Source organism: Eleutherodactylus coqui, chromosome 9 (genome assembly GCF_035609145.1).
Source record: "Eleutherodactylus coqui strain aEleCoq1 chromosome 9, aEleCoq1.hap1, whole genome shotgun sequence".
Lineage (NCBI taxonomy): Eukaryota > Metazoa > Chordata > Amphibia > Anura > Eleutherodactylidae > Eleutherodactylus > Eleutherodactylus coqui.
Window position 1 is genome coordinate 137,592,434 of NC_089845.1, and position 21,966 is coordinate 137,614,399.

Sequence of the window (21,966 nt, forward strand, 5' to 3'; positions counted from 1 at the left end):
TGCGAATATTAGGGTGTTCGGGATGTTCGTTATTCGTAACGAACACCATGCGGTGTTCTGGTAAATTAAACTTTCTTCCCTGAGACGTTAGCGCTTTTTTTTGGCCAATATAAAGACAGGGAAGGCATTACAACTTCCCCCTGCAACGTTTAAGCCCTATACCACCCCCCTGCTGTGAGTGGCTGGGGAGATAAGGTGTCCGCCTGATATGAAAGTCTGCCCCTCCCGCTGCTCGCTATGGATGCATTCTATATGCGCTCAATGGGGCCAGCGGCAGCAGCGCTGACCCCATTGAGAACATATAGAAGACAAATCCTTCTTCTCTGGCACAGCTGTAACAGCTGTAGCAGAGAAGAACGATGTTTGCCCATTGAATTCAATGGAACCGGCAATACAGCCGACTCCACTGAATGCAATGGGCTGCCGGCGATCGCAGGATGAATGGTCGGAAAGGGGTTAAATATATAACCCCTTTCCTGCAATTCATCCAGAAATGTGTTACACTAAAAATATATACCGGCGTATAAGGCGACCGGGCGTATAAGACGACCCCCCAACTGTCACCTTATACGCCGGTAATACAGTGGAGCAAAGAATAAAAAGCATTACTTACGTTTTTAGATGATCTGCGGTGCTCCTGCAGGCTGTCACTCCCTCCTGGTCCACGGCAGACAAGCTTTCTCCACGAAAGACTTTAAATCCCTGCCTCCAGAAGCACATGTGCCTTCAGCCAATCACAGCCAATGACAATGATGTCATTGAATGGCTGTGATTGGCTGTGTTTCTGGAGGCGGGGATTTCAAGGCTTGAAATCCCCGCCTCCAGAAACACAGCCAATCACAGCCATTCAATGACATCATTGTCATTGGCTGTGATTGGCTGAAGGCACATGTGCTTCTGGAGGCAGGGATTTAAAGTCTTTCGTGGAGAAAGCTTGTCTGCCGTGGACCAGGAGGGAGTGACAGCCTGCAGGAGCGCCGCAGATCATCTAAAAACGTAAGTAATGCTTTTTATTCTTTGCTCCACTGTATTACCGGCGTATAAGGTGACAGTTGGGGGGTCGTCTTATACGCCCGGTCGCCTTATACGCCGGTATATATTTTTAGTGTAACACATTTCTGGATGAATTGCAGGAAAGGGGTTATATATTTAACCCCTTTCCGACCATTCATCCTGCGATCGCCGGCAGCCCATTGCATTCAGTGGAGTCGGCTGTATTGCCGGTTCCATTGAATTCAATGGGCAAACATCGTTCTTCTCTGCTACAGCTGTTACAGCTGTGCCAGAGGAGGACGATCTTTATGCTGACAGTGGGGGGGGGGGGGGGGGGGCACTCTTGCCGCTATTGTGGCTTAATAGTGGGACCTGTGAACTTGAGATGCAGCCCACCATGTAGCCCCTCGCCTGCCCTATCCGTCACTGTGTCATTCCCATCACTTTCCTGAATTGCCCAGATTTTCACACATGAAAACCTTAGCGAGCATCGGCGAAATACAAAAATGTTCCGGTCGCCCATTGACTTCAATGGGGTTCGTTGTTCGAAACGAACCCTCGAGCATCACGGGAAGTTCGTTACGAATAACGAACACCCGAACATTTTGGTGTTCGCTCATCTCTAGTTATTACCCAACTGTTTATAGACATTATTGTCATGAAAACACGGGTTATATCAGTTACCAGAGACGGCCTTAGGGCTGTGCAACCACAAAAGGTGCCTCAATTACTCCTGCTGAATGAAAGCACTGTCGAAGGCCTGGAACCTGACATTTATGACCACTGAAGAAGGTGGTGGTGCATGGCTTGGCAGTGACAGTCGGAGGCATAGGCAGCAAACATTTTTTTAAACAAACTTTACTTAACTGGAACATTATTTTGCTCCATAGGAAGGTTCTTGTACTTAAATGTTACATAACAGGATATTTTTTGTCCTCTTAACACAACAGTCCAAAGATTGTTGGTCACATCATCCAGCATAACACTAGTCAACAATGAAATTGTTACTGACTTAAAAAGGTCCTCATCTCTAGTGGTGTGCTGAGCACGAATATAACCATGACATTTTTTTATTGAGCCTCATTTTAAAGATATTTCATATAGTTCATTTTCTGTGTTGCACCGTGTAAATTTATTCACTCGGATAGTTTAGCAGTTGGAGAGAAGACTATCCAGCACCCAGCTCTGTTTGAGGCTCACAAAATCCTACTACCACCCCTTCATATCAAACTAGGAAAGACAAAGACCGGACTTTGCTGGCTTTTCAAAACCTTCATGAAAAATTCCCTCGACTCAGGAAGGCAAAGATTAAAGAGGGAGTTTTTGTGGGTCCTCAGATTTGAGAGCTCTTCAAAGATGACCGGTGCAACAGCTTGCTGCAGGATGATGTGAAACAAGCATGGAAAGCTTTTCGCCGTGTGTCTACAAACTTTCTCGGGAGTGTTAGGGCAGAAAACTACAAGGAACTAGTAGAAGGCATGCTGATGCCGTATCAGAGACTTGGCTGCAATATGTCTCTAAAGATCCACTTCCCGCATTCCCATCTGGATTTCTTTCCAGACAACTGTAGTATGGTTAGTGATGAACATGGCGAACGTTTTCATCAACAATGGAACAAAGATAGCAGGGAAATGGTCCACTACCATGCTAGCTGACTATTGCTAGACCCTCCACAGAGATGCTCCCAAACAGCTGGACAAGAGACAGGCAGAGAGATCTAAGACGTAGTCTATGACTTGATTATTTACAGGTATTAACTAGAGTTGAGCGAACATACTCTGCCGCGCTTGATGCTCGTTCGAGTATTAGCGTACTCGATGGTGATCGTTACTCAAACGAGCATCAAGCCGAGTTCAACCCCTCCCCAGTTTTTGGCTGCTCACTGCTGTGACGTGCCTGTTTTGGCCCCTCCCCGCCGCAGCGCGAGAGAGAACACGAACCAAGAAAAAAAAAAGCGCGGGGCCCAGCAACCCACATACCAAAAAGGCTCGAGTCTCCCATTGTAGTCAATGCGGTTCGTTACTGGAGTAGAGCTCTCGAATTTTACGAAAAGCTCGACTCGAATAACGCGGACCCGAGCATTTGGGTGCTCGCTCATCTCTAGTATTAATCACAGGCCTATTACTATAGGAATGCATTTCGTGATGTAAACAATTATTGCAGATTACAAAAAAAATAGAGCCAATTTTGCATTTTGACTGTCATATTCGTGTTGAGCACATAAAAATTGATAAGTAATGACTAGAGATGAGCGAGGCTACTCGGCCACGCCCTTTTTTCGCCCGAGCGCCGCGATTTTCGAGTACTTCCGTACTCGGGTGAAAAGATTCGGGGGGCGCCGTGGGTGAGTGGGGGGTTGCAGCGGGGAGTGGGGGGGGGGGAGAGGGAGAGAGAGAGGGCTCCCCCCTGTTCCCCGCTGCTACCCCCCGCCACGCCTCCCCCGGCGCCCCCCGAATCTTTTCACCTGAGTACGGAAGTACTCGAAATTCGCGGTACTCGATCTAGTAATTACTCGAAACGAGTAGGTTCGCTCATCTCTAGTAATGCCTAATTTTATTTCAGTAACATGGCTTTTGTAAACATTTTTTGACCAGTGTAATCGACTGGTATATATTGCCTCTCAAACTCACCTCCTTAGCAGAAAGGCACACGATAATATGGGCCCCTCTCAACCATGCCCGTTACCGGTTTCACTCAAATACAACACAAACAACACACTGATCCTCAGTGTAATCCGAACTCTAAGACTCTGTGGGAGAAGCGTTCATAGCACACAATCCTTGCTAAGTAGTTACACTCAGGTGAGAGTTTAAATGGCATTAATTAATTAAGCTTATTGGTGGGGGTTGTATATAAAAGTGTCCATATGAACAGTGTTAAGCAGTTTGATAAAGGCTGAGGACTCAGCCGAAACGTAACTCATGTTATGTGGAAATTGGATTGAAAATAACGCCACGCGCTGCTATATGAGGATGTGAAACTCTTTTATGCACCGCGGTTTGTTGCTCCTGTCTATTTCATAGCACACAAGACAAGAATTTAGATATTTCTCTGTTTTAGTTGTAATATTAGACATAATGCTATGAAAGGAGGAGATTAAGGAAGGAAATGCTGGGATATGGTTGTATTTTCTTGTGCAATTTCTGTATATAGTGCTCCATCAACATAGATGTCTGAGAGCTTGTTTTTTGCGGGACAGGTTGAATCTTGCAGTGATAGTATTTAATTGACCATATAATGTACCGAAAAAAGGTATAAAAAATTCTAAGTGGAGTGAAATGGAAAAAAGTTTTTCTTTTTTGCTGTACTACTTAAAAAAATATATATCTTTGGAAAAAAATGAAATTATGTTCTAGCAGCCATAACTTTAATTTTTTTCTTTGACACAGTTGTGTGAGGGCTCGTTTTTTATGGTACGTTCTCTAGTTTCTATTGGCACCCTTTTTGGGGAAAATATATCTTTTTGATCGCTTCTCATTACATTTTTTTCTTGGAGACGGGTTAACCAGAAATGTGCAATTCTGACGTCGTTCACCATGTGGGGTAAATAATCTATTACTTTGATAGATCAAAGATTCTTTACATTTTGTTATATTGTGGTCTTGTGCAAATAAAAAAAAAATCAAGTTTTTCCCCATCATTTTGCACTTAATACTCCATAATGACAAAGTGAAAACTGAATGTTAAGGCTGGTTTAGACACAACGATAATCGCTCAAAAAAAATTTTGAGTGATTTTTGAGCTATAATCGTGTTCTTTAGCTCAAGGTGATCGCTCAAACGTTGAGTGATCACCTTGCGCTCCGAGGAGGGGATGCAGAAGACAAGCGGGGTGTCCCCACCTGTCTTCTGTATCAAGCTGTTCCCTGCTCAGAGTGTCTGGCTGTTATACAACTCAGCGGTCCGAGTGGGGTACGGAGAACACAGCTGGACCGCTCTGTTCTTCATACTCTGCCTGTCTTCAGGGAGCGGATTCAGCTGAAACAATAGTATCAGCTGGATCCCGCTGTGAACTCTGGATAACTGATTGCTGATCTTTCAGCATGCTGAAAGATCAACGAAGACTTAACGAAAACTGCACAATGTCAGTGCGGTTAGACACAACGATTATCGCTCAAAAGATGGCTTTGAGCGATTTTTGAGCGAAAATCGTGTCTAAAAGGGCCTTCAGACATCTTAGTAATTTTTTTTTAACGAAAAGCTAACATTTTGCATTGGCATAAATATTCAGACTCTTTAGTATGACACTTGAAAACCTCCCATTTTTCTTGATCACCTTTGAGATGTTTCTACACCTTGTTTGGAGGCCATCTATGGTCCATTCAGATGAACGGACATCATTTTAAAAGACGCTCTATCTATATAAAGTCTCACAGCTCACAATGTATATCAGAGCCAAAACCAAACCATGAGGAGGAAAGAATTGCCTGTAGAGCTCAGAGACAGGATTGTGTGGAGCCACAGATCTGGAGAAGGCTACAAAAAATAGTGAATACTTATGTCAATGCAAAATGTTATTTTTTTATACATTGCAAATATTTATAGCATTCTGCTTTCACTTTGTCATTATGGGGTACTGACTGCAAAATGATGGGGAAAGAGTAGAATTTTTTTTTTATTATACACAAGCCCACAACATAACACAATGTAAAAAAAGTGAAAGAGTCTGAAGACTTTCTGAATCCACTATATTTTTCAATGCCAGAAAACAGATAAATCCCATGAGAATATATCCAAATTCTCCATACCACTTATTTCTCTTCCATAAGCCCGAATACTAAATGTTCCTCCGATGGGAGGGGCAGCATTCTGGGTTCGGTTTATCTGGATCGATGCAGTGCGTGTCCAGGATGAGGTTTTATAGATTGCTGAATCTGAGCCGTTGAGAACATTCTACAAAAAAAATGATAATGTTAAGTAAAATCCAGTAAGTATTATTAGGCATCAGTAGCCCTATGGCTCTGTACTACAGACCCTTAGGCACTGCATGTGCAACGGTATGGTGCCTCCATATCGATTTGTGTTAATATGTAATATGTTCTTCAATGTAACATGGCACAAGTCATGTGGGATGTGAAAGAAGACTACCTACCTCTGACAATCCCGCAGCAAAAAGTGGAAGGTTGTATCCACAATGACATGGGATTATAGTAACTGTGTACTGGTTTTGAGATACGCCAACCGATTTGGTCACAGTGACGTCACTTATAAGGATTCCATTTTCTGATAAAGCAGGTCGCCTCCTATTAACTGCAATATGTAAAATTAGCAGTAAATACTTGTTACTGGAAAATAAAACAATTGGGCCATATAGAACATGATTATCAATAGTAATGAGACAGAGATTAACATGCTGGACCCCAAAATACACAAAACAACTGCGCTATGCTTTTTTCCGCTGACCTCAATGGGGAATGCCATGGACCGAACTAAAACACATCAAAGACCACTCATTCACATATAAGAACCAGGGCAGCAATCAAGTGATCCGGCTCCTAAAACTCCTGGCAAACAGTTGATATAACATCGGGAGGTTGGCCAATGGCTAATAATTCCACCTAGAATCCCCTCTATGACATTTATACGCAGTGTGGCCTTAGATTAGCTGGCACCCTGTGCAGAATATTTTTAGTGCCTCCCCTTCCTAAAGAACAATATAAAGCATATTATACTGATAGGCAGTCTCTGTCTGTAGTCTGTTTGTGCAGAAAGCTGCAAGTTAACAGTATAACCAACCAGAACAGCTCAGTGATTAAATAGTGATCACTGAGCTGTTAAATAGTGATTAAATTAAATTAAATGTGCCAGAACCAAAGCTCAGAACATAAATACAACACCAGAACCAAGCTCATAATATAAATGAAAAAATCAGAACTCGGTCTTAGAGGATATTTGACTCTGGCCCATTTTGCTAAAATTGAATGCGACAATACTGATTATGTGTTTTTCTTTAAATTACACTTTATTGAACTTCTTTTGCCGCCGTTTATAGTCTCTGAAGGGGACTTGAAGATGTGATCATTCGATTGTTAGGATAGTACACTGCATTACTTATGTAGTGCATTCTACTAAGCCTATGAGAGCAGCATGATAGACTCTGCCAGAGACAGGGCCTAATACGCTGAGTTACATGGCAGACATAGAGGTCTTTGTCATGTTTCCAGCTGCCATGGCAAACCATTGGCACCTTGCGATTGTACTGGGGGTAGTGATGGGTGTCAGAAAAGCCCTCTCCCTGTCATTTGCTTATTTGTGGCATGTATGGGATTTCTCTGGCAGTTAGAGCAGGAATCTGACTGCCAGTAGTCCGCCAAGCCAATGCCTTAAAAAGGTGTATGCGCAGTTTTAAAGACCATTAGTGACCATCGTAAAAAAGGCATTGCATCACTTTTTCTTTTGGCTAAAACCCGAACCGCTGAGCGGAAACCCAACAAACTCCATTATTATACGGCACTGTTCACTTCCATCCCAAGACGCAGTCGTTCAGCCACGGAGATTCTCCGAACGGAGCAGGAAAGCAGCACCCGGAGTACAACTGTGAAACCACTCTTACATGATACGTGTGTCAAGCCCTGTACTGCTAATTGTTTGCTCTGCGAGGCGATGTATGAGCGACTGCGCCATTCTTTCCTTTGACTGTGCTGAGAAGTTCGATAAGAATACATCATTTAAAAATAAAATAAATACAGTAGCAGAACTGAGCAATTGTGTTGCGGACGTACCGAGGGGCTCACTGCGGTGCTCTGGTTCATTAGAGGGGAGGAGACAGAGCCAGGATGAACGGAGGAAGAAGACCAACTCCTAGGACAGATCTAGAGAGGGACAACCACCCCTAGCCTATATCCGCCTGGGATCTGCCCAAACAAGCTGGTGGCCAAAGCCCTCTGCGACCACATGGATCTCCCATAGCTACGGCCGGCCATGTCCATACACACCAATGAGACCCGCCTAATAGACAATCTCATCTCCTTCTGAAACCGCTAAATAAAAGTAATAGTTTGACATTTTCGCTCGTGACTTCTACAGTTACTTACCATCTAGGTCGTCTGTCGTTACGGTCTGCCCAATGTACAGGACGTCTACATAATAATCTTGGCTTGACTTTAAGATAATATTGAGCACATTGAATTTCCTGCCCGCGTACTTGGTTTTAACAAGTTGTAACAAATCTATGCAGGTATACGTCCAACTGAAAGGTAAAGACACGTGAAATTGTATATACGGTGAGCACTAAGGATGTGTGACTACATTTTCATCTCTAGGATTACTAGACCTCAACGGGCAGCTGTGCAGGAACGGCGCATGACCACTGCTCAGTCAATGAGCAAATGTAATCAGTCATGGGTGGTGGTACGACACAGGTTCAGGATGGAACTTTACTTAACATCAAGCTAATGAAGATGTCACGCTCCATAGTAGGGTTTGTGTATTTTTAACGTCACGTAATAAATTGGTGTCCATAAAGCGATAGTACTCCTAATTCGACTGGGCATCACTCGCCATCCAGATACATCCTTTGTAACTACTCCAGGCAGCAGCAAACCACTTGACTAGCTTGACTTTCAGAGTCATTCGTCCCTTATCTGTGGCAGAACAGCTACATATAACACTATCAATATGGCCGTATGCCGCAATCTCAAATGCCTCATAGAAGCCACATTCTTTCTCACGAACGCATTGTGTCATAGACATCAATTAAAATATCTGGAGGTTGTCACAGTATCATCATCATCATACTAGCGGTTTAACTCCCATGTTACATTACACTAATCACATTACTTTACGATACTCCATACTGCTGTTCTCTCACATGTGCCTTACCGTGCCATAACAAATCCTGTGTCAATAGACACGTTATAGTCCTTACACTTTATTGCACCACATCAGGTATGTTATACTTAACCATCATATACAATACACATTTACATTAATGCTTTGCATTACACGTACATGTCACACATATTGCTTATCCTTGCAAGGATTTGCTAACTAGTCCATTTACCCGCACCCTGGCCAGGGGTTTGCAAAATACAGTACTGGTGGTAATTAGCACACTCGCAAAAAGTTCCGGTGTTGACTCCAGTTCCCGTTGTGTTACCTCAGCCTCTTCAACACCACCACCACAGTGTCAGATACATGCGGGAAGGAAGACTCCCTCCCTTGTGCTATGGGGATTTGATTGGTCTTCTATTGGTCTTCTACACCCCTACGTTGTCAAGGCACTTCTAACCTGTTTTACTCTCTTGCTCAGTGTGGGCAGCTGAGGCTACTGCTATATTACTGGTCCTGCAATGGACACTGCCATGATGTTGCTGCTCTTTGGGCCTGGAGCTGTGACGCTGCTCCAGCCTTTTTATATGCCCCTTATAGTGCGCCAAAATATTGGCGCTGGGGAGACGGCGGGACATTCATTTGCATTAGCGAGGGAGTCTTCTCCCATGCTTTCACATCGGCCTCTTCTACACAATCACATGAACGGAATATGCTGTTGATTCTGGGACTGGACCGGTGGGGAGCAGGAAAGGGGGACATTTAACCCTTTGCAATCCACTGTCTGACCTCTGAAGATATTACGATTTAAGGCTGTACAGCTCCGATGTTGGAAGATGTCCATCGGGGTTCTCTTACTGTATATTGCCAGCCTCTCTGCTGTCGGAGCCTATCCAACGTGTCACCTCATGCAGTACTGGCTTTAGCCAGCATATGGCGCCATTGTATAACAGCAGAAAAAAGAGTAAGCCCGCTTAGAAAACCAGGATACAAATTGGATTAGAAAGGGTTAAAAGGTGAGTATAGTTTATTTCTCTATTATACACTGTTCTCTGCCCCCAGTTAGTTTATAACCCTTTAATTACATTTTAGTTTCAAGAATAAATCAGAGATGAAGAGAATCATACCTGCTCCCCTGAGCAAACCTATAGCTGAAGTTATCGATTATTCGTTTGACGGTCCCTAGATAACGGCTGTCTTCATATGTAAAATTTAGACCAATTGTATTCAAAAGATATCCCTTGTAGGCAAAACAGAGCTGAAAGCAAGACAGAAACACAATCACAGATACAAAAGGAAAGAGCCATCATGTATAAATATATATAATCCACCCCCAACAGAGACCCGATAATCTGATCATCACTATTACTGTGAATCTCTACCTGTGAACACAATGTAACCCCTTCCCGTTGCACTCAGTATTCATTTTCTGATTGGTGTTTTGTCATCTCTCACCTTCCAAGAGGTAGAACTTTTTTTTTCTTACGTAGCTGTGTCACGGCTTGCTCTTTGCAGGACAAGTTGTATTTTTAAGGGTATCAATTAATTTATTGGAAAAGTTTTAAAACTTTTAGGTAGGGTGGACTGAAAATAAAAATGCACTGCTGCCAGCGTTTTGTGGATTTAGTTTTTACAGCGTTCACTGTTGCAGTAAAATGACAAATTATTCCGACAAAAACCCAATCTATATATATAGTTTTTTTCAAGTTTTAAGTTAGTTTTGTGTCACCGAATTCTAAGCCTTATAACTCTTTATTTTCTGTTGATTAAGCTCGCTATTTGTATAATGACCTGTAGTTTATATGGGTACCATTTAAAGGGAACATACAATTTTTGATACATTTTTTGGAGGCAAGGAGATCAAGGAAATAGCAATTCTGGCATTGTGTTTGTTTTCTGTTATGGCACTCACTGTGCAGTAAAAAAACATGATGTTTTAAGAGTTTTAAGGACATGGCTGTGATATAGAGATATTGATAAAGTGTCCCCCAACTATCTATAGCAACTTGCTGCTCAGGATACTGGGAAAGATTAATTCAACGTTTTAATCTCCCCTTCCTCCCTCACATCTGAGAGGCCTCTGATATGCACTGGGCTTCAGGAAGTCTTTTGAGCATAATGGCAATAAACATTAGCCAGTGACAGGTAGATGTTAATTGACCCCCCTGCCAGTGAGGCTTAAAGGGGTTGTCCCGCGGCAGCAAGTGGGTCTATACACTTCTGTATGGCCATATTAATGCACTTTGTAATGTACATTGTGCATTAATTATGAGCCATACAGAAGTTATCAAAAGTTTTATACTTACCTGCTCCGTTGCTGGCGTCCTCGTCTCCATGGTGCCGACTAATTTTCGGCCTCCGATGGCCAAATTAGCCGCGCTTGCGCAGTCCGGGTCTTCTGCTCTCTTCAATGCAGCCGCTCGTGCAGAATGCCGGCTCCGTGTAGCTCCGCCCCGTCACGTGCCGATTCCAGCCAATCAGGAGGCTGGAATCGGCAATGGACCGCACAGAAGAGCTGCGGTCCACGGAGGGAGCAGACCCCGGCGGCCATCTTCAGCAGGTGAGTATGAAGACGCCGGACCGCCGGGATTCAGGTAAGCACTCTCCGGTTTGTTTTTTTAACCCCTGCATCGGGGTTGTCTCGCGCCGAACGGGGGGGGGGGGGTTAAAAAAAAAACAAAACCCGTTTCGGCGCGGGACAACCCCTTTAACACCTCGGGTAGTCCGGCAGACTCCCTGACACCGAAAGTCAGATTAATGGAAAATCTCTTAATAAAGATTATTGATTGTATGAAGGTCCTATCCTGATAGGAGTCATATTTTTGGAATCGGGTGGGCCAGCTGAATGAAACACATCTACACATTGCGGTATGAGATCAGTATTACTCCCGAACAGCATATCCGCGTGGCTGAGCATAATTTATGTGTTATGCTTAGTATCGATGAATAGATAAAATCATGACTGGAAATATGCCAGACATGAATTCCCGTTTGGAGTATCTCCTGCGAAGATATGGGAAAAATGGGGAATTATGATTTTTCCACAAGGGATGCATGGCCCCACCCCAACCCTCCTGAATGACAGCGGGGGCAGGAGAAGGTGTGTTCTGAGGGATCCTTTATAATTTAGGACTCCACAAACCCCTGTTGTCAGACTTCAGAGATATGCCTTGGCGTAAGGCTGCTCCCATTGCTTCAGTGACTCTGCATGGATCAGAATCTTGGGCTGGACATCCCAAACCTGGTATCTTTCGTTTATTTTTCTCCTTGTTTAATTTTAAAATACTGTCTTGCTGTGTATGCCTGTATACCCTTATACTCCCATGTAACAACCATTTTGTATATCCTTTATATATGCAATGTGCTGCCGACAATGTGGCAATTCTTTATGAATGGTTAACAATACTTCCAACAAGACAACGAGTCTTGTCACAAATCTAATGCTGTTCTACATTGGTTTGAGGATATGAATGTTACATTATTGGATTGGCCTGCACAGAATTCCCACCTGAACCCCATTAATCATTTTCTGGCTGAACTGGAACGTCAGGTCCGGAAATACGAACAGACTCAGTCTACTCTAAATGCATTCTCCAGAGTTTTGCAGGATGAATGGAGGGAAATACCAGCTGAAATGTATCAGACATTAGTAGAAAGTTTGCCACAGAGAGTATCCAATGTCATTAGTGCCAAAGGAGCCCCACTATTGCTATCGACTGCAGAATCTAAAGGGTTGATCAGCCTCGAATCTCGGCTACGGCAGGATAAATGTCAGCTGTACAATACAACCACCGCTTATTTAGCAGGTATCAGCTCCTGATCCCCAGGGTGCCAACCATCCATACATTCCTGGACAGTTCATGAAAATAGGGCCCTTTTTTCCAGTGTCCATTAACCCCTTGAGTGGCGGGTTTCCTACCACCCTGTCGTGCCCACCAGGGCAGGTTTTTTAAAATGGTCTAATCATTGAATTTCAACTAGTTTTGCAGTTGCGTCTCAAGAGCCATAACTTTTTCATTTTTCCATTGACATGGCCATATAGGGGCTTGTTTTTTGCGGGACAAGTTGTGATTTTTTAAACAGGGGGGAGGAAAAAAAAGAAATGGGGAAAAAAGAAAAAAAGGGGCCATGTCATTAAGGGGTTAAATAATGTATTAACCTCCTTCTCTGGGTCATTACGACGCATGGATACCACATGTGTGATTTTATTTTTGATTTTTTACAAAGTAAAGGGAGAGAAGTGTTATTTTTTTTAATAATTTTTTTACTTTTACTTTTTTTTTTTTTTTTGGCCCCTTTAGGGGACTTCCACAGGGACCCATCAGGACCCCCTGATCACATTCCGGGGTTCCGATGGTGACAGCCCTTTACATGCTGCAGTGACAGCCCTTTACATGCTGCAGTCACATAGACTGCAGCATGTAAAGGGTTAACACAGCAGAGATCGGAGGTTTTCTCTGATCTCTGCTGCAAGAGCTGGTACCTAGCTGTCCTCTGACAGCTGAGCACCAGCTCTCCCTGCCACAGAGACCATCGGCTTGCTTCTGACAAGCCGATGGTCTCTATGGCAACCTGTAAACAAAGCAGGAGACTTAGAAGCAGGAGATTGCCGGCAGATCGGCAATATCTTCTGCTGTTTTTTCAAAGCCCTTGCTTTGTTCTCTGTGGGACAGTGCAGGCAGAGCACAATGCCACAGCTTGTGGCATTGTGCTCTGCAGCTCCCATAGTGATACATAGCCTGGAAATCTTCCGGGCTATATCACTATCGGCAGTGGAGCTCGTCCCAGAAAATTTCCGGGCGTGCCACTCAAGGGGTTAAAAGAATATTAGATGCATCCGTGAGGTCGGTGATACTTTTGCAGGTTTTATTATTGTAATTCTCATGCTTTTACAGCTCACAGTAAGTGCTGGTAATGCGTTCCTGCCAGTATTTGACATATAGACATGTATTATGATAATTGTAATCTATATCATTCATTATGGTCTTCCAATGTGTCCTTAAAAAATGCTGGCTGTCCGTGGTTTTTGGATAAGCTGTCCAGGACAATGAAAAATTCAGGTTGACAACCATAGAATCCCTTCTGACTTCCATCATACAAAGACTTTGGAAAGAGGTTAATATACTGTACAGTACTGTATAGTGGTCAGAATCCAGTTTCGTCACACAGAGCTCCGAATTCTCTGCATATTTATAGAGTTAAATAATAAATATTATGTTATCTGCAGCCACCACTAGGGGGAGCTTACTGCATACTGTTTTAATTGAGTTGAATGTATAAACAGTATGCAGTAAGCTCTTCAGCTCCTCCTAGTGGTGGGTGCATGCACACAGAATTGTACCATTTTACTATAGAGTTGACCGAACACATTAGTTAAATGTTCGTAGCTTGTACCAATTTTAGCAAAATCTGTTGAGAATATGACATGTATGGAGGCAGCAAGTCTCCAGTATCTGAAATGCACATATTTTTGACCACTTTCTAAAAACTCTTGTATTCATCCCAAACCAGCCATAGTGAATATTACATAGATGAAAACTATCCGACCATACCTTGCTATGTAGAGTTAGTGAGATATAACCATACGCTGATAGAGTCACTGGCTTCTGCTCTTTATAATCATAAAGCACTCGTGGATTCTTCAAGGAAGATCGGCCACAAAATGGTTCGGTCTCATTAGTTAAAGTTCCCCTGCCGGAAGACTGCAGAGAGAATGAATAGTTATTGGGGGAGATGTATAAGAGCTGGGGCTAATAGACTCCCAAATATTACAGCACGGGTAAAAAGAGTCAGTGGTTTGCACTAACCATATAAATGACAGAAAGACACAAACCAGAATGGGTTTCCATGAATGCCACGAGGTAGCAGAGGCTTATCATTTGGTGTCCTCATATCACAAGGTGTTATAGATGATTCCCAAGACTAAAATATTGATGACCTATCCTCAGGATAACTCACCAATAGTTGATCGATGTGGATCCACTGCTTGGGATCTCTGCCGATGAACTGACTGAAGTCACAGCGGTGCTGCTGTCACTTCAGCTTATTACATAGCGATTGTGCCTGGTACTGCAAATCAATTCTGGGAACTGAGCATCGTCCAGGCCATGTAATCAATGAAAGTGCCGTTACATGACTGAGAAGAGGCTACAGTGCTTATACAAGCACCATAGCATTAGGTCTGGCAGGCGTGGGCGTCATTCTCTGAATCTGTGATTGTCTTTTTTCCAGCACATCCATGATTAAATTGGTTCTGCCTCTTCCACCCAGCTGCGGATTGTTTGTCAAATCTTTACCACTATATAGAGGCTTCAGACCTGATAGCCTCTGCTGCAGTGTTGGTGTATGAGCCCTCATATATGCACGTGTCGCAGAAGCTCCTGTTGCTCCTGTGTTTGCAGTTGGTGCTTGGTCTTCAGTTTGCTCATTCCTTCAGCTTGGTCCTGAACTTGCTCAGTCCTTTGTTCTGCAGACGGCGTGGTGCTATCCAACTTCCTGGTGACAAGTCCTGACAGGGTAAATCAGCGCCTAGTTTCCCGCGCAGGGCCGCCCTGTCAGGCTGAATTCTCTGCTGATAGGCAGGGACTTTCCATCTCCTGCTTCCAGCATAGGGCTAGATCCCCTGGTTACCTTTGCATTCCAAGTCAAGCCTTCCAGCGGTGAGCATGCGGGTTTCCAGAGTCAGCTGTTTGACCTTCTGGTCTGTTCTATCTACTGGTTGGGTGACACAGCGAATCCACATTAAATCCCTAACACATAGCCTCCTCAAACAGCTGATCGGTGGGGATCCTGAGTGGCAGTTCCCAGCCAATCAACTATTAATGACCTATTTTGAAGATAGGTCATCAATATTGACTCCACAAAACCTGTTTCAAAGGATATGTCTCCCGTTGCAACCAAATTAGTTTTACTTTCCCAAACATCTAAAATGCAAAAAAGTAGTAACTTTACATTCAAACGATCCTCCAGTTTCAGGCAAAAATTATGTTCCTTGATTGGAAGGGCAGAGGGTATATCACCTGCAGTCCTCCGATCCACCAGTTTTGGGCTCTGTTTTCAGCCGTCCAAGATGGCTGCGACTGTGCACTGATCTCTGATTGGTCAGTGTGGATAACATGATCAGCTCTGGCCAATCACTGTAGGATTTGGTAGTCTGAAGATTGCATCGGCCATCTCAGACAGGATAAATCTGACTGTATTCGTAATCTAGTACTGCAATTGGAGGGGTTGTTTAGGATATACTGTACAGACTTCATAGGATGTGCTCCACGCTCAGGATCCTCCTCTATGTACCAGAACATTACTACATTATGTTAACCTGGGCTGTTATTTAACAATGCAGCCACAAAGATGACAAACTTATCTCTGCTGCATATACGTCATAGTAATTAATGGGAAGGAGAATGCTTTCAAATTAGTTTTTTCATACCGAGGTGAAATCATTTTCATAGTTCCTGAAATACTTGACTGAAGAACCTTCCTTATGTTTGGCTATTGCGTCTGGACACTGCGCACTTAGGATTCCCAATACAGCATTCTGCACCTAGATGAAGCAGAGTTTAATAGTTGAGAAACACAAGCAAAACTGAAAATGTTCATATTTTTGGCATTCACTTGAAATCCACCTTCTTAAAGAGTACCGGAGTTTTTAAAAAAAATCCAAAAACAGCCTTAGTCCTGATTGGCTGCTGTTTGCTCCCAGCTTGAGCTCTATCAATTAAAGTTTCCATGTAGATTTTCCTATTTTTATGCTGCCTCTTATGAAGGGGGGGCTGGAGGGTCTGGACTGGTCAGGGCTTCCTCTCTTACATTTTCCATGCTACCTTGTATAGCCCTGCTCCAATCAGCTGGCAGCATCCTAATCCCCCCCCCCCCCCCCCCCACACACACACACTTGGTTGCATGTAATAATTAGCAGTGTCCCTGTTACTAGAGAAGCCAAAGGACTAAAGGCAGGTAGTGGATTGCAAGGGTGCTAGAGGGGAGACGCCTAGTGGCAGCCACTTCACACTTGATTTTCAGTGGTAAAACATGTTAATGGTGATTGTCATGCCTGCTATCAGTGTGGACAGTGTTGGATGCAGATAGCACTGTCAACATTGCAGTGGCCCAGGTTGGTATTAAAAGAACAGCTCCCATTGAATACAATGAGAGTTGTGTCTGCAATACCAAATAGCGCAGTCTGTATTACAGCAGCCCTATCTGCTTCTAGGACTATCCACACTGACAGCTGGCCTGACGATCAACTAGCTATTGATAACCTATCTTGAAGATGGGGTGTGCTGTTAGTACTTGGGCCATTCTGGGGGTCACTATTACCACTGGTACCACTAAGGTGGTCACTTTTACTAATGGGGCCCTTAATGAAGTCAACACTATTACTAATGGGGTCGCTATAACTACTGGGGCCATAAAGGGAGTCACTATTAGTACTCGGGTCACTACGGGGATCACTATTACTACTGGAGCCATTAATTGGGTCACTATTGCTACTGGGGCTGCTAATAGAGTCACTATAACTATTAGGGCCATTAAGGAGGTCATTATTACTCCTCGGGCTATTAAGGGGGTAACTATTATTATTGGTGTCATTAAGAGAGTTACTTAGTCTATTAAGGCCACTAGTGGGGTCACTATTACTCTGTCACTTCAGGCAAGTTCAATGGACCAAATATGTGTTAGGTATCTTGTGTATAAGCACTATTGCCTATAAAATGAGTGTATTTTTTGGGGAGGTGGGGGGCACCATTTCACCCTTCACCTCAGGTAGTGTAAAGGCTTGGAGCCCCCCTGTATGTGCTGAACACTATTTATAACTGTTTACGGCTGCTTTTCTAATCGGATTCCAGACCCGAGAACCGACATTGTTATGACTGTGTCTGATCGGTTGTCTCACGTTACTGACCTCTAGAGAAGATGCATTTGCAGCCAGAGGTGTAGAGTAGACATCATCCCACACTAAAGTGAACGTCTCCATGTCAGAAACTCCTTTAGTTGTCTCTTCAATATCCACTGAAATGTTACTTCCACGCAGAATTTCATAGGAGAGAAGCTGGAAATCACCTAAAATCAATGATATTTGTATAGTGCATAATGTAATTGGGAGGGCAACAGAAAGCTATACATATAGTTCCTCATGTAAGAGAAAACATGACTTTTTCACCCCCACCATTGAGGAACAAAGCAACATGGGTGGCAAACTTATGTGGGTTTCTTAGTACCCCAAACCCCTCTCTGAGTAGTTGAGGGGAAAAATAAATAAAATTGTTGCCACTAGAGGGAGCTCACTGCAGACTGGTTTATTAAGTTCATTAAAGGTTATATGAATCCATATGTAGTGACCCCCCCAGCCTAGTATAGTAAAATGTATGATTTACTATACATAGAGCGTTTGCACAGCATGCACCATGTACTCAGAGAGTCAGTGCAGCCATTTTGGTTTGTCGGGAACCAAGTGTCACATTAAGGAATTGGCTCATATGTGCCGTTGCACTAATTTTCCTTTGCACTAGTTCTGTTATTGACTTTCTGGATAATTGACCCTTATAGGCAAAAGATGACGGCACAGATCTGATGGGTTGCCGGAATTTGAAAGGTACTCTCACGTTATTCTTCCCATATTTTTTTCCTTTCTTTAGCTTATTTTAGAATTTACCTCATCTTTACTCACCTCTTTGTGAATTGAACGTCACAGTATATACATTTTCTGCACCAGAAGATTTCTGTTGAACGGAGACTGTATCTGGCTGTATAGACCATAGTTTATTTAATGCTGCTTGAATTTCAGGAGCAGTCGCATCAGCTGACAGCAGACCTACCAAAGGGAACATACTTCATGTGTAGGTTTAAAAATGCAAGAGACACTAAAACCACTTAGATACGATAGATAGATAGATAGATAGATAGATAGATAGATAGATAGATAGATAGATAGATAGATAGATAGATAGATAGATAGGAGATCGATATGAGATAGATAGATAGGAGATAGATAGATATGAGATAGATAGATAGATATGAGATAGATAGATAGATATGAGATAGATAGATAGATAGATAGATAGATAGATAGATATGAGATAGATAGATAGATAGATATGAGATAGATAGATAGATAGATATGAGAGAGATTGAGATAGATAGATAGATATGAGAGAGATTGAGATAGATAGATAGATATGAGAGAGATTGAGATAGATAGATAGATAGATATGAGATAGATAGATAGATATGAGATCGATAGATAGGAGATAGATATGAGAGAGAGATAGATAGATAGATAGGAGCTAGATATGAGATAGATAGATAGATAGATAGATAGATAGATAGATAGATAGCACTGCGGAATAAGTTGGAGATATACAAATAAAGATTATTATTATTATTAGATATGGGATAGATAGATAGATAGATAGATAGATAGATAGATATGAGATAGATAGATAGGAGCTAGATATGAGATAGATAGATAGATAGATAGATAGATAGATAGATAGATAGGAGCTAGATATGAGATAGATAGATAGATAGATAGATAGATAGATAGGAGCTAGATATGAGATAGATAGATAGATAGATAGATAGATATGAGATAGATAGATAGATAGATAGGAGATCGATATGAGATAGATAGATAGGAGATAGATAGATATGAGATAGATAGATAGATATGAGATAGATAGATAGATATGAGATAGATAGATAGATAGATAGATAGATATGAGATAGATAGATAGATAGATATGAGAGAGATTGAGATAGATAGATAGATATGAGAGAGATTGAGATAGATAGATAGATATGAGAGAGATTGAGATAGATAGATAGATATGAGATAGATAGATAGATAGATAGATAGATAGATATGAGATCGATAGATAGGAGATAGATATGAGAGAGAGATAGATAGATAGATAGGAGCTAGATATGAGATAGATAGATAGATAGATAGATAGATAGATAGATAGATAGATAGATAGATAGATAGATAGATAGATAGATAGATAGCACTGCGGAATAAGTTGGAGATATACAAATAAAGATTATTATTATTATTAGATATGGGATAGATAGATAGATAGATAGATAGATAGATAGATAGATAGATAGATAGATAGATATGAGATAGATAGATAGGAGCTAGATATGAGATAGATAGATAGATAGATAGATAGATAGATAGATAGATAGATAGATAGATAGATAGGAGCTAGATATGAGATAGATAGATAGATAGATAGATAGATAGGAGATAGATAGATAGATAGGAGATAGATAGATAGGAGATAGATACATAGATAGATACATAAGCGCTGCGGAATAAATAAAGATTATTATTATTATTATTATACATAGATAGATAGATAGATATGGGATAGATACATAGATAGATAGATAGATAGATAGATAGATAGATAGATAGATAGATAGATAGATAGATATGGGATAGATAGATATGGGATAGATAGATAGATAGATAGATAGATAGATAGATAGATAGATAGATAGATAGATAGATAGATATGGGATAGATAGATAGATAGATAGATAGATAGTCGGCCTTAGCTACATGTGACTTGTGTAGTCGCACAAGGCTTTGGCCAATAGTTTGTAGGGGGGGCACTAGGCAGATGTAAGCTGCCAGGACCACCTGCATTAGCTCCGCTCAGCCTGATGACATTCTTTCACTGTACAGCAGCATCTTGTGTAGCTACATGAATTACTATCCTCCTGGCTCTGTCTCCTTCCCTCTGATGTTGTAAGGTGCCGCTGACGGCCCATTGATGTCTCCCATAACACAATTTCTTAGCTATGCTACTGAATTTCTCTTATGAGTTTGGTTGTGGTGCTGTATTTATGTAATGAGCTTGGTTCTTCTGCTATTGCATTTATGTACTAAACTTGGTTCTGCTATTGCATTTTCCAGCTGAGTATGCTTTGTGTTGTATTTATATAACAAGCCTGTTTCTGGAGCTGTATTTATGCTATGATCTTGGTTCTGGTGCAGTATTTACATTATGAGCTTTTGTTCTAGAGCTGTATTTATGTTATGAGCTCGGTTATGGTAATATATATATATATATATATATATATATATATATATGTGTGTAATGCGGTTGATTCATGCAGTATTTATGTTACAAGTTCGGTTTTGCCATTGTATTTATGTTCTGATGCTGTATTTATGTACTGAGCTTGATTCAGGTGGGGTGTTTATGTTATGAACTTACAAGTAGTCAGGACAGCGCCTCTGTAGATGGAAATGTAGATATGTGGCCAAACGTTTAATGGCACAACCTATAAAGGTTTGCCATTGTGTCCGTAGTCCATGTATATGGAAGTGTACTGGTGGTGAGAGACACCCTGTCTAAGGGACATCCGGGGAGAGTTGGTGCAAGGAGAAATCTAGGGTGTTAGTGAACCCCAGGAGTAAACAAAGATAAACTGACATAAAGAAAAAATCTCCTGCGCTCAGGGTACCAAAAAACACCAATTAGTAATTAGAGAGAATTATATCTGCAGTAAGCCCCTTGTGGAAGCAGTGCGAGTCTATAATAAAGGGGTGGACATAAGAAAAATCCAAAAATCCTCTGTGTTATAAAAGGATATATTTCATTGACTGAAAATGTCAAAAACAGCAATGATAGGTAAAAGTGAAACGCATTTCGGAGCTTGTATTGCTCCTTTATCAAGCACAAATTTATAAAATTCAACAACAAAACATATATAGTGCAAAAAGGGAAAGGAGTAGAAAACAGAAAGGGGAGGGAAAAGGAAAGGTCTAATCATGTAGGGTCCATCCAATTGAATCTATAGATATATTGATGATATAACATAAAATAATCTGATGGTATAATGGGAGCTAATGTTACATATGGAGAAGAGGTATAATTATATAGGGACCATCCAATGTGAGGACCTAAGTGTGAAAGTAAGTGACCCCCTATGTAATGTAACTAGCAACACACATCTGTACCGCACAAACGTGAAATTTGCCACGGCCATTCTTTACATCCTAAATACGAAAAGTACAGAGGTCACAACTTGATTATTCAATTCTAAGCATGAAAAGCTGTGCAAACATCTGCGATACATGACATAGTTCTTTTCTCAGAAACCATAAAGCCTAGAGAAAGGATTTGTATACTGAGGAGAATCTACCTCACCACTATGTGTATATACTGAGGAGAATCTACCTCACCTC

General features: G+C 41.9%; 1 protein-coding gene across 3 annotated transcripts in view; it reads right to left on the reverse strand.

The window, feature by feature from the left end:
* The window catches only part of PKHD1L1 (PKHD1 like 1), a 195,482-nt gene that overhangs the window by 114,987 nt on the left and 58,529 nt on the right, over nucleotides 1–21,966 (reverse strand). For all 3 annotated transcript variants that reach the window (XM_066578545.1, XM_066578543.1, XM_066578544.1), the window contains exons 18-25: nucleotides 18,433–18,576; nucleotides 17,668–17,825; nucleotides 16,192–16,305; nucleotides 14,315–14,464; nucleotides 9,890–10,020; nucleotides 8,027–8,181; nucleotides 6,085–6,242; nucleotides 5,741–5,885 (exon numbers count right to left, since the gene is read on the reverse strand). In XM_066578545.1, the coding sequence (XP_066434642.1) occupies nucleotides 5,741–5,885; nucleotides 6,085–6,242; nucleotides 8,027–8,181; nucleotides 9,890–10,020; nucleotides 14,315–14,464; nucleotides 16,192–16,305; nucleotides 17,668–17,825; nucleotides 18,433–18,576 (1,155 nt within the window). The remainder of the gene's footprint in view (nucleotides 1–5,740; nucleotides 5,886–6,084; nucleotides 6,243–8,026; nucleotides 8,182–9,889; nucleotides 10,021–14,314; nucleotides 14,465–16,191; nucleotides 16,306–17,667; nucleotides 17,826–18,432; nucleotides 18,577–21,966) is intronic.